Source organism: Rhincodon typus, chromosome 17 (genome assembly GCF_021869965.1).
Source record: "Rhincodon typus isolate 14 chromosome 17, sRhiTyp1.1, whole genome shotgun sequence".
NCBI lineage: Eukaryota > Metazoa > Chordata > Chondrichthyes > Orectolobiformes > Rhincodontidae > Rhincodon > Rhincodon typus.
Genome location: NC_063348.1, coordinates 10,771,567 through 10,788,884, shown reverse-complemented (window position 1 = coordinate 10,788,884; position 17,318 = coordinate 10,771,567). Strand labels below are relative to the sequence as shown.

Sequence of the window (17,318 nt, the reverse complement as noted above, 5' to 3'; positions counted from 1 at the left end):
GCCATTTTACTGTGCACTTCCCTCCTGTATTAGATCTCCCAAAAGGCATCACCTTGCATTTGTCCAGATTAAACTCCGTTTGCCATTTCTCCGTCCAAGCGTCTAGCCTATCTATATCCTCTGACAATCCTTTTCACTGTCCATACTGCCCCAATCTTTGTGTCATCCGCAAACTTACTAATCAGGCCACTTACAATCTCCTCAAAATCATTTATGTATAGTGCTACCAACAGGGGTCACAGCACTGATCCCTGAGATCACTGGTCACAGATCTTCAATCTGAAAATCACCCTTCTACCGCTATTCTCCGTCTTTTATGACCAAACCAGTTCTGCATCCATCTAAACAGCTCACCACGCATCCCATGTGACTTCATCTTTTGTATCAGCCTGCCATGAGGGACCTTGTCAAAGGCCTTGCTAAAAATCCATGCAGACAACATCAACTGCCCCGCCCTCATCAATCATCTTTATCACTCCCTCAAAAGACTCAGTCAAGTTTGAGATATGACCTTCCCCACACAAAGCCATGCTGCCTCTCGCTAATAAGTCCATATTTTTCCAAAGGCCAGCAAACTCTATCCCTAAGAATCTTCTCCAATAATTTCCCTACCACTAACCTAAGGCTCACCGGCCTGTAATTTCCCAAATTATCCCTGTTGCCCTTCTTAAACAAAGGAACACCTTTGGCTGTTCTCCAGTCCTCTGGGACCTCTCCTGTGTCTAAAGAGGATACAAACGTTTCATACAAGGCTCTGGCAATTTCCTCACCTGCCTCCCTCAGCATTCTGGGATAGATCCCATCAAGTCCTGAGAACTTGTCTACCTTAACACCTTTCAAAATATCCAACACCACCACCTTTTTCACAATGTCAAGACCTAGAATTTTAAAAATACCCCTCCCGAGACTCACCATCCACTGTGTCCTTCTCCTTTATGAATACTGATGCAAAGTTTCGGACTTCACCCACTTCCTCCGACCCCCACATAAATTGAGTGGATCTACCCTTTCACTGGTTGCTCTCTTGCTCCTTATCTATATATATTAAAAGACTTTGTAATGTGAGTGATCCCAGTTGTAAATGCTCTGTTTCCAATTTCACGTTTCCGTAGCTGCCGTACAGTCGCAATATGTCATCTTGTTCTGTTGCCACTTCGATGTCAGCTAATTTCAACAACTTTTAAACTCGTGTGGTTTAAATGGCAATGATAACCTATCCTTTACGACTAGTAAGACTGAATCACGGTCGTTGTGAAAGATAGTCCACGTGATTGAATTTACCTGGCTTTTACTCAAAGCTCACCTTCTTGTAGTTTGAGTATTCTATGCTCTATTCGAGAGAGTGGTTTGCTATATGAATTGTTCACTAGTATCCTTTATCTTTCTGGCCAAGAGCTGCCCCTTATCAGCCAGGCTTGCATCCGTGACAAGCTAGGTGGTTTTCTTCATGGCGGATTTCTGCAACTTTCCGATATGTGGCGGTGTAGCCTGGTGAGCCTCAGGAAGTGATAAGCCATGACAGACTCTTGAACGTCTTGTGCGTTTGTAAGATGTCAAGCGTCTACAATGCCTTTGACATTTTGTAGATCAGCTGAGACCCCTGCAAAGCTGAACACACATCTTACGTTGAAAAATTCCTGTTGCATAAGGTGTGATCTATGTAGGATTCTGTAGGATCACATAGGACATCCTGTAGGATCACATAGGCACACATAGCTCTGTCTTGAGGTTATCTCCAGTGAGTTGAATGTTCAACGTGCCTTTAATTAATGTGCTCAAATACCTCAGCTGCTGAATTGACTCTCAAGTTGAGCCTTTTGTTTCAAGAAAGTTCCGTGTGAGTGAAGGATTATGTAAGATGCCACAATTCTCCTGCAGTTCAAGTTGATGGTACACTACATTGAGATCAAGTTTAGCGAAGTGTTTAGCACCATTCACTTTCTCTGTGATATCATCAGTTGTCACAGTCAAACGTCGTTCTCGTTATTTTGGTTTGATTTGGTGACTGCACGCGAACACAGATTCTAATCTTGTTCTCACTACTGTATGGTTAAGACCCATGGGTGGGTTCCACCCCAACTTCTTCAATCATGCTGAAATCATAGAACATAAGAACGTAGAACAGTACAGCACAGGAACGGATCCTTCAGCCCACAATGTTGTGCCGAACATAATGCCAAATGAAAGTAAGCCCTTCTGCTTGCCCTTGGTCCATATCCCTCCATTCCTTGCATATTCATGTGCTTATCTAACAGGGGGATTTAAGGGACTATCATATCTGCCTCCACCGCCACCCCTGGCAGCGCGTTCCAGACTTCTACCACTCTCTGTATAAAAACAAAACTTGCCCCTGTTTGAACTTGCCACCTCTAACCTTAAATGTATGCCCCCTTGTATTAGACATGTCAATTCTGACCATCAACCCTATCTATGCATCTCATAATTTTATAGATTTCTATCAAGCCTCCCCTTAACCTGTGTCTCTCAAGAGAAAACAACCCTTGTTTTTCTAGCCTCTCCTTATAGCTCATACCCTCTAATCCAGGCAGCATCCTGGTAAACCTCTTCTGCACCGTCTCCAAAGCCTCCACATCCTTCCTGTAATGTGGTGACCAGAATTGAACGCAATGCTCAATGTGTGGCCTAACCAAAGTCTTTTAAAGCTGCAACATGACATCCTGACTCTTGTACTCAGTTCCCCAACCAATAAGGGCAAGCATGCCATATGCTTTCTTCAACATGTGTGGCTACTTTCAGGGAGCTCCAAGATCCGTCTGTATATTAATGCTGTTCAGGGTCCTGTCATTGTGTACCTTTCCTTAATATTTGATCTCCCAAAGTGCAGCACCTCACACTTAGGCGGACTAAACTCCATCTGTTATTTCTCCTCCATTATCCGCAACTGAACTATATCTTGTATTCTTTGACAACCTTCTACACTATCCACAACTCCACCGATCTTTGTACCGTCTGCAAACTTGCTAAACCACACATCTATATTTTCATCCAAGTCATTTATATATATCACAAACAGCAGAGGTCTCAGTACGGATCACTGCAGATCACCACTAGCCACGGATCTCCAGCCTGAAAAACACCCTTCCACCATTACCCTCTGTTTCCTATGGACAAGCCAATTCTGAATCCACTCAGCCGAGTTACCATGGATCCTATGCACCTTAATCTTCTGGGTGAGCCTGCCATGAGGGACCTTGTCGAAAGCCTGACTAAAATCCACATGGACAACATCCACTGCTCTGTCCTCATCGATCACTTTTGTTGCCTCCTCAAAAACTTCAATCAAGTTAGTAAGACATGACCTGCCCTGCACAAAGCCATGTTGACTGTCCCTTATTAGGCCATGCTTTTCCAAATATGTGTAAATCCAATCCCTAAGAATTCTCTCCAATAGCTTCCCAAGCACCGATGTCAGACTCACTGGTCTGTAGTATCCTGGATTATCCCTGTTTCCCTTCTTGGACAGAGGAACGACATTAACCAATTGCCAGTCCTCCAGGACCTCTCCAGTGGCCAGCGAGGATATAAATATCTTGGTGAAAGCCCCAGCAATCTCCTCTCTCGCCTCTCTCAGTAACGTGGGGTAGATATCATCGGGCACATTAAGGTGCACATTGTCCACCTTAATGTTCTTCAAGAGATCCAACTTCTTTCTTGATCTCAAAATGCCCCAGCATATTAGCATGCTGCACACAAATCTCACCATCCTCCATATCCTTTTCCTGGGTGAATACCGATGCAAAATACTCAGTTAGGATCTCACCCACATTCTCTGCCTCCAAGCACAAGTTCCCTCCTTTATCCTTGAGTGGTCCTACCCTCTTCCTAGTTATCTTCTTGTTTTTAATGTATCTATAGAATGCCTAAGGATTCTGTTTAATTTTACTTGCTAAGGTCATTTCATGGCTCCTTCTTGCTCTCCTAATTCCCTGTTTGAGTACTTTCCTGCTTTCCTCACAGGCCCCGAACAATTTTAGCTTCCTAAACCTTACAAATGTTTCTTTTTCCCTTTTGACTAAATTCACAATGTCCGAAGTTATCCAGTGGTCCCTTACCTTGCCATCCTTGTCCTTCCTCCTTACTGGAACATGCCGGTCTTGAACTCTCCCCAGCAGGTCTTTAAACAGTTCCCACATGTCAAATGTGGACTTGCCTGATGACAGCTCCTCCCAATTAACACTCCCTAGATCCTGCCTAATACTGACATAATTTGCCCTCCCTCAATTTGGTATCTTTCCGCAAGGTCTGACGTATCCTTATTTGTGGCTCTCTTACCTTGCTCTCTATCTTGTCTGAAACAATGAAACCCTGGAACATTGAGCAGCCAGTCCTGTCCCTCTCTCAACAAAGTCTCTGTAATGGCCACAACATAATAGTCCCGTGCACTGATCCAGGCTCTAAGCTCATCTGCTTTGTTTTTTAATGCTCCTTACATTGAAATAAGCACGCTTGAGCCCGTTCGTGGCATTGCATTCATGTATGTGTCCTTTCTTTCTGACTTACTGGTCCTAACATCTACCTTCCCCTCAGTCCCTCCACTTGCTGGCCTGCTGCTCTGGTTCCCAACCCCCTGCCTCTCTAGTTTAAACCCTCCTGAGTCGCACTAGCGAACCTCCCCGCGAGGATATTGGTTCCCCTCCAGTTTAGGTGTAACCCATCCCTCTTGTACAGATCACCTCTGCCCCAGAAGAGGTCCCAATAATCCAAGGACTTGAAACCCTGCCCCCTGCACCACCCTTAGCCACACATTCATCTGTACTATCTTTCTGTTCCTTGCCTCACTAGCACGTGGCACTGGTAGTAGCCTGGAGATTACTACCCTCAAGGTCCTGTTTCTCAGCCTCTTCCTTAATTCCCCGTACTCACTCCGCAGGACCCCATCCCTCTTTCTACCTATGTCATTGGTACCAATGTGCACCACGACCTCTGGCTACTCACCCGACCCCTTAAGAATTTTGTGCAACTGAAATCGAAATGTTCCTTCTCTGTTCACTTTCAGCTGTGAAGTAACATTTGTCACTGTTGCATGACTGGGTGCACATTAGTATGCACAACACCTTTCAGTTTCCTGATGTAATTTCAGAATGTGGTTGGTATACAGAGCAACTGCCAAAGTAACTGCAGTTGTGCAGATTTCTAGGAAACTGATAAACATGTGACATCCTTCAGGTATGACACTGTATAATCATAGAACATAGAACAGCACAGCACAGCACAGTACAGGCCCTTCAGCCCATGATATTGTGCTGAACTTATACACTAAACCTAAGGTCTATCTGACCTCCATCCCTATCTTATACTATCATCCATATGCCTATCTAATAGCCACTTAAATGCCCCTAATGAGGCCGACTCCACTGCCCTCTCTGGCAATGCATTTCACGCCCCGACCACTCTCTGAGTAAAGAACCTACCTCTGACATCTCCCCTATATCTACCTCCACTCACTTTAAACCTATGCCCCCTCGTAATAGCTACCTCCACCCTAGGAAAAAGTCTCTGGCTGTCCACTCTATCTATACCTCTGATCATTATGTACCCCTCTATCAAGTCACCCCTCATCCTTCGTCGTTCTAAGGAGAAAAGCTGTCTCAACTTTTCCTCGTAAGACCTTCCCTCCATTCCAGGCAACATCCTGGTAAACCTCCTCTGCACCTTTTCCAACACCTCCACATCTTTCCTGTAATGAGGCAACCAGAACAGGACACAATACTCCAGATGTGGCTGAACCAGGCTTTTGTATAGCAGGAGCATAACTTCACGGCTCTTGAACTCAATCCCTCTATTAATGAAAGCTAACACACCATATGCGTTCTTGACAACTCTATCCACCTGGGTGGCAGCTTTCAGGGAACTGTGAACATGAACCCCAAGATCCCTCTGCTCCTCCACGCTGCCAAGAATCTTTCCGTTAACCCTGTATTCTGCTTTCAAATTTGTCCTTTCAAAATGATTCACCTCACACTTTTCAGGGTTAAACTCCATCTGCCACTTCTCAGCCCAGCTCTGCATCCTATCAATGTCCCTTCGTAACCTAGAACAGCCCTCCGCACTATCCACAGCTCGACCCACGTTCGTATCATCCGCGAACTTACTAATCCACCGTTCCACTCCTACATCCAAATCATTTACAAAAATCACAAATAGAAGAGGACCCAGAACTGATCTTTGTGGTACACGACTTGTAGCTGGGCACCATGTTGAATGTTTTCTGTCCACTACCACCCTTTGTCTTCCAAGGGTCAGCCAATTCTGAATCCAATCTGCCACATTTCCCCCTATCCCATGCCTCCTTACTTTCTGCATGAGCCTACCATGGGGAACCTTATCAAACGCCTTACTTAAATCCATGCATACCACATCCACTGTTCCACCTTCATTCACGTGTTTGGCCAGCTCTTCAAAGAATTCAATAAGGTTTGTGAGGCATGATCTACCCCTCACGAATCCATGTTGAGTATAATGTATGCGCACTCTAATGTCTTTGAATGGGACTAGCGTATCAAACATCCTGAGCACTTTCAGTGGGCTGTTGCCTTTGAAAGGGAAAGATTTTCCCGTTCCCTGGTTTACAGTCTTGAAGTTTGATGTGCATTTTGTTTCCAGTGACACTGACGGATGCTGCTGTGTCTATGGGAACAGGTAGTTCTGGCATCTGATGGTGACTGTCACATGTGGCTCGCTGCTGTGCTCAAAAGAGAACACAAAAGTACGTTCAGGGCCACTAGCATCTGCATTGGCTACTTGCTGCTGCTTTGTTGATGTGGAATGTGTACACGGCAACCTTCTGGCAGTATTGGGCTTTGTTATTGAATTCGCCGATAAGCGACAAGCATTGATGCAGATCAAGCTTTCCAGCAGCTGGTTTGAATAAGCACCACCACATAGGAAGCACCGTTTGGACAAGTCGAAACTCCATCTGCCAGGCTTATGTTACTGCTTTGCAGGCGGTTTCCTTCCGTGCGAACGATGAACACTGTTCACAGGAGGCCGACGTGGGATAGCCACCTCAACATTGGGAGCCCTAGACGTCGAAAGCAGTCCCAGTTTTGTAACTGCCGCATTTCCGAGGTGCTGGATAGTATTTAAGTGGAAAAAGACTGCAGAAAGCTACGGAACAGAGGGATTTGAAAGTGCTCATTCATGAATCCCAAAAAGTTTTCTGGGCAATAGGGAAGGCAAATGGAATGCTGGCCTTTCTTTCAAAAGGAATGGAGAATAAAACTAGGGAGGTTTTTCTAAAACTATGCAAGGCACCAGTCAGACCACAGCTGTGAAAACTTTTGGATCCCTTACGTAAGAAAAGATATGGTGGCATTGAGGACACTCTAGAGAATGTTCACTAGGCTGTACCAGGGATAGAGGGAGAGAGCCAGGAGTGGTGGAGTGGATTGCCCTGTACTCTTTGGAATATGGAAGAATGAGAGATGATGTGTTGGAAGACTCTTACGAAAGGCTTAAGGAGGTTGGCAATGTACATGCGGAAAGGTTGTTTCCTTTCGTGAGCAAGTCTAGGACCAGGGGACATAGTCACAGAATAAGGAGGGTGATTTTAGTAAGATCAGTTTGGGGATACATGTACAAGCCTTCCTCTTGCCAATGCATGCTGAAGTGCTGCAACTTAAAATGTTGTCTGCAGATAAATACCTTTCAAGAGTTTTATACCTGAAAGCAATGATTCCTTTTTCTCAAAACCTTCTCTGTCACCGTTGTGAAATCCTAGGGGAGAAAAAGTAAAATTCAATAAGAGACACTCAGAATCAGAGTTGAGCTGTCTGGTACTTGTCTGTGTGTAAGTGGAGAAATTGCACAGTATAATTCCCAACCCACCACATACTTTACAAAAGAAACTCCTCACAGTGTTTATTAAAGTACTATGCAAATCATGTTCTGTAATTAATTGCTTGGAACTCCGTCTCTCTGTGCCATGTCCATTGAACTCCTGCCTGGCATGTTACTCACTGAATCACAACACTCATCATTTGGGAGATTTTTGAGGAGAGCGTTTTCACTTCGTTGTCTGTTGCAGTGTCTCAAAGTATAAACAGTCCGTGTCCCATAGCATCATGAATATGAATGGGACGTCTATTTAAAAGCGGCATTTAGCCAGGAATGAACGCTGAGGCTCGGGACTGGCATCCCTTTTATTTGCTTCTGTTGAAAGTTTTACTGGGGGTTAGTTATGAGAAAAATGTCTTGCGGTGTTGCTGGTGAAATGGCAGAGACAAGTAGCAGTCGTTTCGCAAAAAGAACGCACAGGCATCATGAGCTCAATATCAGCACTATAATAGCCTGTCAGCCCGGTCACAGGCAGTGGTCCAGCTTCCATTTGCAGATTGGAAGGAGGTTTTGTCTCGTCTGCGTAACTCAATAGACAGTGAGCTGTTCAGAAATAGACACCTGTAGTGCCCTGTCTTGAAGGGAGTAGATTGATTGCAGACTGAAATCAGGTACTTTGTTAGGAGCTGGCAGGTAATGAGAGTTGATGACAAGTGATGCAGCAAGATTTTTAGGTAATTATTTACCTTTGACTTTTCTAATTTTTTCAGTAAATGCTTACCATCAGGAGGGCTCACTGGGTGAGCAGTAGATAGGATATTGATGGGAGAGTGACAGGCCAATGCGTGCTTGAGGCATGCAGGGGAGGCTCTGTCACATCTCGACCGGTAAAAGACAGATTTGTATTGACCTGCGTGGAGTAATTGTGACAAAGTTGCATTGGGTACAGCCGTGGGTGGTAACTTCACATGACCAAATGCTTTTACTCTGGTCACTGCTGCAGAGAAAATGCTTCAAAAGTACGCTGCTCCCATTTGTAGAAGGAAGGAATTGAACTTGTTTTGAATAATTAAGTGCGAACATAGACTTTTACCGCGTAGAAGTCATCCATTTGGGCAGTTTGCCTGTGGCATTTCTCTGAAAAAGGCCCTCTAACTAATCCCATTCCTCTGCTTTTAGGCCAAAACCTGCTTCAGTTGCTTTTTGATGAAATATTTATTCCCTGCTGTGAGTGGTCACTGCTTCCTTTTCTGACCGAGATTCCCGAACCGTCTTCCCTGTTAACATCTCCCGACTTTCTGAAGAAGGGTCTAGGCCCGAAACGCCAGCTTTCCTGCTCCTCTGATGCTGCTTGGCCTGCTGTGGTCATCCAGCTCTACACCTTGTTATCTCAACATCTCCCAACCTATCTCTTTGCTTTTCTGGAGATGATCTTAAATCAATGGCCATCCCATCAGCAACCATGCTCATCCTTTCCCTCGCATTTATTTCATAAAACCCTTCAGAGCATGTGGACTGCAGCGATTCGAGAAGGCAGGTCAATCTCGAGGGCAACCAGGGACAGGCAATAAAAATACTGGCCAGCCAGCAAAAAAAAAAAAGTTTTGAAATATATTTTCCCTCCGGGTTAACACTGTACCTGAAGCTGCTGCTGACTTTGAGACCGTTTTTATTCCAGGAGAACCCTTGTCATTTGCTCAGAGATACTGCGATTCCTTGAAGCTGCACGCCTGTCTGAACCAATTGCGCCAAGGCCTGTCTGATGTTTGCTGTTGACGTTTTCTTTTCAAATATAGACACGCCATTTCACTGCCAGACATAACATGAAGACATCGGTCCTGTCATGTGAAGATCTGTGCTCAGCAGTGATCTGCAGTCAGGCTTTTTGCAGTGTTTCTGATCACTCTGTGATGCATTGGAGACACTTGTTTTGATTTTTCTCCTCTGGCTGGACAATCAGCCAGCCTGGAGCCTGTCCTCCCACAGACACCACCCGGAATTTACCACAAGGGTCGTTGATTTTGACATCCATAACTTGACATTTTCAGGGAAGGGGTGGGGGAGCAGCAAGAGTGTATGAAGTGGCTGTCGTATCTAGTGGTGGAAGTGCCAAGTCTAAACGAAACAAACAAATTGCAAGGCAGGCCTTGGTGCGATCTGTTTAGCTTGAGGTGCAGCTCCAAGGAAACACCGTCTCCATCAGTCCGTCCTCTGAAACACGGGTCTGGATATAGGTCTTCACATCCAAAATTGTGTTTCTGATTTACAAATGAAGTGGAACTTTTTTTTTGTTTAATTCAGGGTTTTTCCAAGAGATTACATGGCTGTGGGAGGAAGGGGTTCAGAAATGTTACCTCCACCATGTTACAGCCCTTCATGAAGGTGGTTGGTCTTGATGAGCCAGCTGATCTTGTTGTGCCCATCATTCTGTACCCCTCTGCGTACAGCTTCAGTTAGTCCCAGCCTCTGTGGCAGTACTTTGATCAAATGTTCGATGAATCTGGAACCCGAGAGTTTGATCAAGGGTGATACTTGGCAGAGGAACGTTCGGAGAATTTTGAAAGTGGGTCTTTACTGGGTTTGCAAATGACACTGAGCCTCCTCACCACCACCACCACCACCACCACACCCTGCTCTCCCCCAGCCACCACCCCCCTGCCCAGTGTCTGGTCGTTTATGATTCTCTGTCGCACCTTGCAGCTTCCAATTAAAATGTTCTTGTCTTTCTTCTGTGTTCTCTCCTCTTTCTGTTGTCCTTTCCTTCTTCCCCCGTCCCCCCACCCCACCTCAGCCCTACGAGCCCTCATTCTGACAGCGAAGCCCTTACCAGACGTCACAAGAAGTCTCTCTTCTCCTCACACTCTGGTTTCCCCTTTCCTGTGAAGAAGAGGTACTGTCATTCCTTTGTTATTATGTTGTGTCTTCACTGCAGGCACTATTCTTTTATACCAACTGCATGTGTTTGTACAAATCAGCAGTGCCCATTGATGATGATTTGCGACCTCCTTGCTGTGCGGGCATTAAGAACGTTAGCAAACTTCATTCTCAGGGAGTGGGTGTTTCTGACCAGACCAACGTTCATTACTCGTCTCTGGTTGACCTTGAGGAGGCAGTGGTCAGGCGTCTTGAATCATAACAGTGCACATAATGAAGGTGCTGTTACAGCGCTGCCAACTGTTAAATTCTAGGCTTTAGACCCAGCAATGAAGGGGCAGCGATAAATGGACTGAGTCAGGCTGGTATGCAATATGTAAAATTCAGCATTCCCATGCAACTGCTGTCTTTCTCCTTTGGGATGGCAGAGAGCAGCGAGTTTAGAAAGGTTGTCAAAGAGGCCTTGGTGAATGCTGGATGACCGAGATTACTTCCATACTGAGTGAAGTCAAACGCAGGGTGTAGGCACACGCACGCGCACACAAACTCTCACACACACTCACCCCTTGTTAAGGTTTGTGGCCGCAGCCATTAACCTTATAAGCAGTGCAGTCTACAACAGTGAAAGTACTTGCATTATTTGCTGCAATCCAGGGGAATGTTTGGGCCACGTCTGCTGTGATCACCGTCAGCCAGCTGTTATAAATCATAGCCCAGACCTTCCACTGGCCAGACAGTTGTTATTTCCAGTGTAGATGGGAAGTGTGCATGGGAACCCTGTGGGATCCCCATTGGAACAGACTCCTGAGGAATTACCTGGGAAATTGAAGATTCCACTGGGCAATTCCTCTCTGCCTCGGACCTTCCGAAAGTCTCCGTTTAAATCACTGGCTTCAGAGGGTTCCAATGAAATTAAGTAAAATAGTTGCTCTGGAAAAGTTAGGCTATTAAATGTATTGTCTAACTCATGAGAAACTGTTCAACTCAGCCCATCCTTAGCTCACACAGCCCCAACTACACCTTCCCCAGAGAACTTACACCCCTGTTCCATAAACCCCGTGTCCCCTGCTGCCAGATCCAAACCTCCACCAGACTGGACCTGTCACCTGACATACTCCTCCCACCATTCCCAGTCCATGCCGGACCTCACCAACACCCCCACACCCCACCCCACGACCCTCGCAGTTTAGTGGGAATGTTGCACGTGTTCATCAGTCTTTAATGATGTTTGTTGAATCGATGAGGGGAATTTCCCCGTGGTTTATTTTCTCTTTGAACAGTTCAATGGGCCCTTTCATGTTACTTGAGAGGGCAGATGATTTAACATCTCACCCCAAAAACAGCAGTTCTGGCAGTGCAGCACTCTCAGTACTGTCCTGGAGTACCAGCCTGAACTAGCTGCTCAAGTACCTGGAGTGGGCATTGAATACAATCACCTGATTCCGAGGCAGTAATGCTCCAAGCTGAGCCGCACGGGGATATTTTCAGCTTTCAGCAGAGCAGGTTGGATGGGCTGAATGGCTTACTCCTACTCCTATTTGCTCTGTTTCTAAGTTCACTGTGCATTGCATTGCACCAAGATAGAGGGAAAACCTCTTTTCAATAAACAGGATAGACTGTCCTTGCAATTACTTTTTGGAAGAAGTTGTGTCTATTTAGGAAAACTGCAGAATTGAACAAATGAGAAAGGGGGTCATGACAAGGCCACTGAAGGAGCTTTAGCAATTAATTTTCGCCAACCTGTTAGCGATCTGGAAGTGAAAAAGAAAGCTCTAGGCAGACTAGGGCCATGAAGTAGTCACAAAACTCTGCCTCAAGAACTGAACATCTCTAAACCTCACTCTCACACACTATCGTGCTGTTTCTCTCCTGTAGCTAAATGCTTCACTCCCTCCCAGTCTCTCTCACTCTCTCCCTCGTTCTTTTTTATTCTCTCACAGTCTTTCTCACGTTCTCTCATTCCCTGTATCACTTTTCCTTTCACTTTCTCTCTCTCTCTGCCTATCTTTCACATCTCTCTCTCTCTCTCTCTCTGACACACCACGCATCCTCACTTGCTGTCCTGCTCTATGTTAAGTTCATAGCCAATTTGTGTTTTTCATTCTCATTGCAGAATTTTGGATTTGCAGAAAACATCCCAGAGGAAGCGTATTTCTAGCGACAGTTCGGTTGCTGAGGCACTTGCCCACAGTGAGTCGCTCAGAGTGTCAAAGCCTTTGCTCAGCAGGTGAGGAAAAAAGCTTCAAAAGGAAATGGACACAAAACCGAAACAAAATGCCAGTGCCTGAAAAGAGGGGGAAGTCACAGGGAGAACGTGCAGAGCAGAGCCGAGCTCGATAGAAGCACTCCACAATGCACAGTTTCAAAACGGGACAGAAAGTAGCCAGACTCCCTGTTCTTTATGAACCGCATGGTTCCCATCCATCTCTGCAGCTATCCTGCAACTAAGTGGCTCTTATTCATCTTTCCTGCACCCCCCCATCCCCCCTCTTTCTTGAAAACAAGCGAATCAACTGTTCCAAATGGTTTGTGGGCATTGTTCAAATTTAAATGGATGTGACCTGCATTGAACATTAATGGTGGAGAAATGTCAGTTTCAAGGGTTTTGATGCATTCTTCAGGAATTGAACTGAATTGGGGTGGGGGTGTAGGAGTGAGGGAGAATAAACATGATCTCCCTCCATCCCCAGGTCCTCCGAAGCTGACTGGGAACCAAAGCCAATACTCTAAATTAAACATAAAACTGCACACAATGCACAGCCTTCTCTTCTGCTGGATGTCTGACTCTCACAGCTCGTTGGGAGCAATGCCTACTCACTCGCTCACGACAAAATAATCGTCTTTTTCAATCTGCATCTCTGGAAAATAATTCCCACTCCATTTGTTGGAATGGGTTTGCAATGTTAAATAACACTTCAGATGTTTCCCTGATTGTCTTGGCCACTGAAAGTTTTTGCCTGTTCTGAATCCGGATGGCGCTTGCTTGTTCACACCTGTTTTGACTCCCAATTCAACATATCCTGCTCGCTCAACAACAATGGTTGTTTCCAATGATAGCCCCCCCTTGCCATATTTGTGATCTCCTCCAGGCCAGTAATGCTGTGAATTTCTGCACTCCGACCGTTCAGACATCTTGCACATCTCCAGTTCTGTTGTTCCATCACTGGTGGATGTGCCTTTAACCGCTCTTTCAATTCCAGCCCCCTCTCTGGTTTTGTGACACTTCTTAAATATTCCTCTTTGACTGAGCTCGTGTGAACAAAGACCTCCTTAAGTGGCTTGGTGTCAAATTTTGCTTGTTAGTCCTCCTGTAAAGCACTTGGAGGGGTTCTGTTCTGTTCAAGATGCTATATAAATGCATGCTGTTTTTGCACAGATGCAATGGATTCCCCCATTCTCCTTGGGCTCCAGGCCCTTTTCCCTCTTCCTCCATCCCTTGTCCCACCAGTATTTGCATCTATCCAATGACAGGAAATTATTGAAATGAGCTCCAAGCTTAAGAGCTTTGAAAATTGGGAGAATTTCTGTACTCCAACTGCTATCAAATATTTAGTGTCACTAGCCATTATCATTAGTCCTCTGAGGGTAGGTGGTCCCATGGCAAACCCTCTGCCATTTTGTTTCTAATGGCTCTTTAATCCTCTTTTTTGAACCGGGTGAGTGCACATAGTATTTTCTCGCACTTGTTTCCAAAGCCGTTCGTTACCCAGGCTTGTCTGTGGTTCAGTCCATTCATCATTCCTCAATATGAGAACAGCACTATGGAAAACGACTCTCAATGAAAATAAGATTTTAAACATGTAATTTGAGCCATTTATGTGTAAGGGCAACTCCCTTCATCATGTAATTTTAATTTCAAAATGTAGCACGGCTGGTTTGAAGGGTTGGGGTTTCCCCAAGTCCATATTTGTGGAGAGCTTCCACAACTTTCTCCACAGTAAACCTTGGCCTTTATGCAATTTCTCCAGATGTTGCAATTCCTCCATTCCCTGACCCTCCATCTTAAGGCTTCTTCCCAGCTCCCTGACCTCAGAATTTTATCCTCTTTCCCCTTACCCGATCTCGGATTTGTGACCTGTTCCCAACTTCTTCTTCACAGTTTTGCCAAATGTTGGTCTGCAGCCTAAGTCACTTTGCACACAAGCTGATGGCACTGGGCTATCTGCCTGGATCAGTCATGGCTTGCTGAAGTCACCTTTCTGGAGACGGCTGTAGATTTTGAATATCTCTTTTGGAACCTTCCATTTGCAATGATGAGGCCTTCTAATCTGTTATCAACTCTGAACGTTTGATGAATCAGCCAGAGAAGAGAAAGAGGGCAAACACTGTTGTTCCATATAAAATACATCTCTCTGTGTGTTCAATTCTATCACACCCACAAACCAAGTATTGTAGACTCAGTGATTCCAGTGGAATGACTTGTATTCTTTGCGAATGCAACACCTTTCCCTGCTGCAGGTAGACTTCTTTGTTTGGCAAAATGTCCTTTCAAAAAAGTCCAAGATGTTGATATAAATGCGCCGCCAATGAAACTCTAATGTTTCAGATAGCATATCTCCATAACAATGTTCCTCCTGAGATCTGTTCTTCAGAACTAACCACAATACTGCAGAATAGGTCAGACCAAGGTTTTGTCCAACTGAAACATCATTTCCTCATTTTAGTATTCCAGTTTCCTTAAGATGAAGGACGGTATTTTGTTTTTTTTTTACTTTTTGTGGCTGTGCACTAACTTTCAGTGTTCTGTGTCCACGGACATTCATTTGTTGCTTCATAGTTTTTAGTTTTTCCCGACTAACAAAATACTCCAATTTACGATTCTTGGAATCAGAATATATGACACTTACAGTTATTTCATGAAATTCCAATTGCCACAGGTTTGTCGACCCACTCAGTCTGTCAATGTGTCTATGCAACCTCCTGCTCCCCCATCTGCATAATTTTGTTATAAGCCTCTCTATTCCTTTGCTCAAACCATTGATGTATACAGTGAAAATTTAAACCCAAACATAAATGTCTAGGTAAATACCATCCTGACAATGAGAATAAAGGTCCTTTATCATCATTATTGTCTGTCTCCTACCCTGCAACCAATTTCTAACCCATACAGCCCCTTTTCAGATATGTTCTGACACATCTCCAGGGTTAGTGGAACTTGAGTATATAACCACTGTGCCACAAAGACATTCCAGGAAATGAATATAAATAATAAGCACAGACAGTCCCTTATCCACAGCATGTTAATGATCTCATCAAAACATTTCACTAGATTAATCAGGCATGCTTCAGAAATCCATGCTGATTGTCTGGTCACTCATAAATAACCAAGCGCTCCCTCGGATGACCCTGACGAACAACTCAGAGTCAGGAATCCACAAATTGCAAAACCATTTATAAATGGTTCAGCATCAGGAATCTGCTAATGGGCAGTAAATGGTCAGGTGTTCACAAGAGAGAGAAGGATAAAGCCTTTGATCGAAGGATATTTGTAAGTTATAACCTAATTTTTTCTCCTTATTGCTGTAGGACAGGTGCCAAGATAGCCAGTGTGCATCGATCGAACACAACAGCAGCAGACTTTAAACCAACATCTGTACCAGCGTTGACACAGGGACTATTGTCAAGCCAGGAAGCAGCACGGTATGGACTTCAGTGTGGCACTCCCTGAGAAAATTTGACATTTCCCTTTTGACCGATTTTAATATCAGAGTGTGCACTTTCTTTCCCTGCCCTGTGTTTTGCGATGCTAAAGCGGCTGACCTATGACAGCATCGTTTCAGTTATAAATGGTAAACAGCTGGCAGCGTAAACCTGGGCTTGGAGAGTCACAAGTGAATTTCTTTTCCTTTCGGTAATTGTTTGGAAGATTATCATGCACGTTTTCTGCTAGCTCTTCCGATCAGCATTTGTCTAACACTGCATTATTGTGCCCACTATTATGTGCCAGGCATTCCAGCTCTCACGGAGACAGCTTCATTTATGTAGTCTGGGTGATCTGCTACTGAGAACTCACCACAGGACTGATTGGAAATTGGCTTGTAATAAATTTAAAGCCTGCTGATAAAAAATGAATGAGGGACACATACTTTAAACCAATGTATGTAGCCTTTTAAAAATAAGTTGGTAGATGGAAGAACACAGATGTTGGTAAAAATGCTGCAAATATTTCAATGTGCTTATTTTAATGTTTGCAAAAGTTGCTTGGGTGATTAGGGGGAAAAAAATTTCTGAGTAAATATTGGTATGACAGCAAGGAATTATATTATTCAAGGAAAAACCCTTGCTATGTGAATGTAGAATTGCCCTGGATGCGATTGAAGTAAATAGGCAAACAACACTTGGTGGCAAAGAGACTGAGCAGTAAGAGAAGGGAGTTTAAATATTGGAATAAGTGCTGAGTCCATTGTCAGAGTCAGTGAGATGGAGAGTTGGAATAAGACTTCTGCCAGATCTTGCAGCAGGCAGGGGCTAAGTGTGTTTGATAGCAAGCAGAATCTAAGGGTGGCATCATCTGCTCCCTGGGGTGGAAAGGGCATTCGGTTAGGTGGAGCAGTTACACACTCCAAACTCTGCCACATTCCCACCTTACTCGGATGACGTTCTTGACAGCTAGGTCCATGGTTGCCCTTTTTACCCAGCAATAAATT

General features: G+C 44.7%; 1 protein-coding gene across 1 annotated transcript in view; it reads left to right on the top strand.

Moving 5' to 3' along the window:
* dgkza (diacylglycerol kinase, zeta a) overlaps nucleotides 1-16,743 on the top strand; it is a 113,851-nt gene extending 97,108 nt beyond the window's left edge. Inside the window, exons 26-28 of the mRNA XM_048607291.1 lie at nucleotides 10,589-10,687; nucleotides 12,785-12,898; nucleotides 16,198-16,743. Of these exons, the coding sequence (XP_048463248.1) occupies nucleotides 10,589-10,687; nucleotides 12,785-12,898; nucleotides 16,198-16,339 (355 nt within the window). The 3' untranslated portion in view covers nucleotides 16,340-16,743. The remainder of the gene's footprint in view (nucleotides 1-10,588; nucleotides 10,688-12,784; nucleotides 12,899-16,197) is intronic.
* The last annotated feature ends 575 nt before the right edge of the window (nucleotides 16,744-17,318 follow it).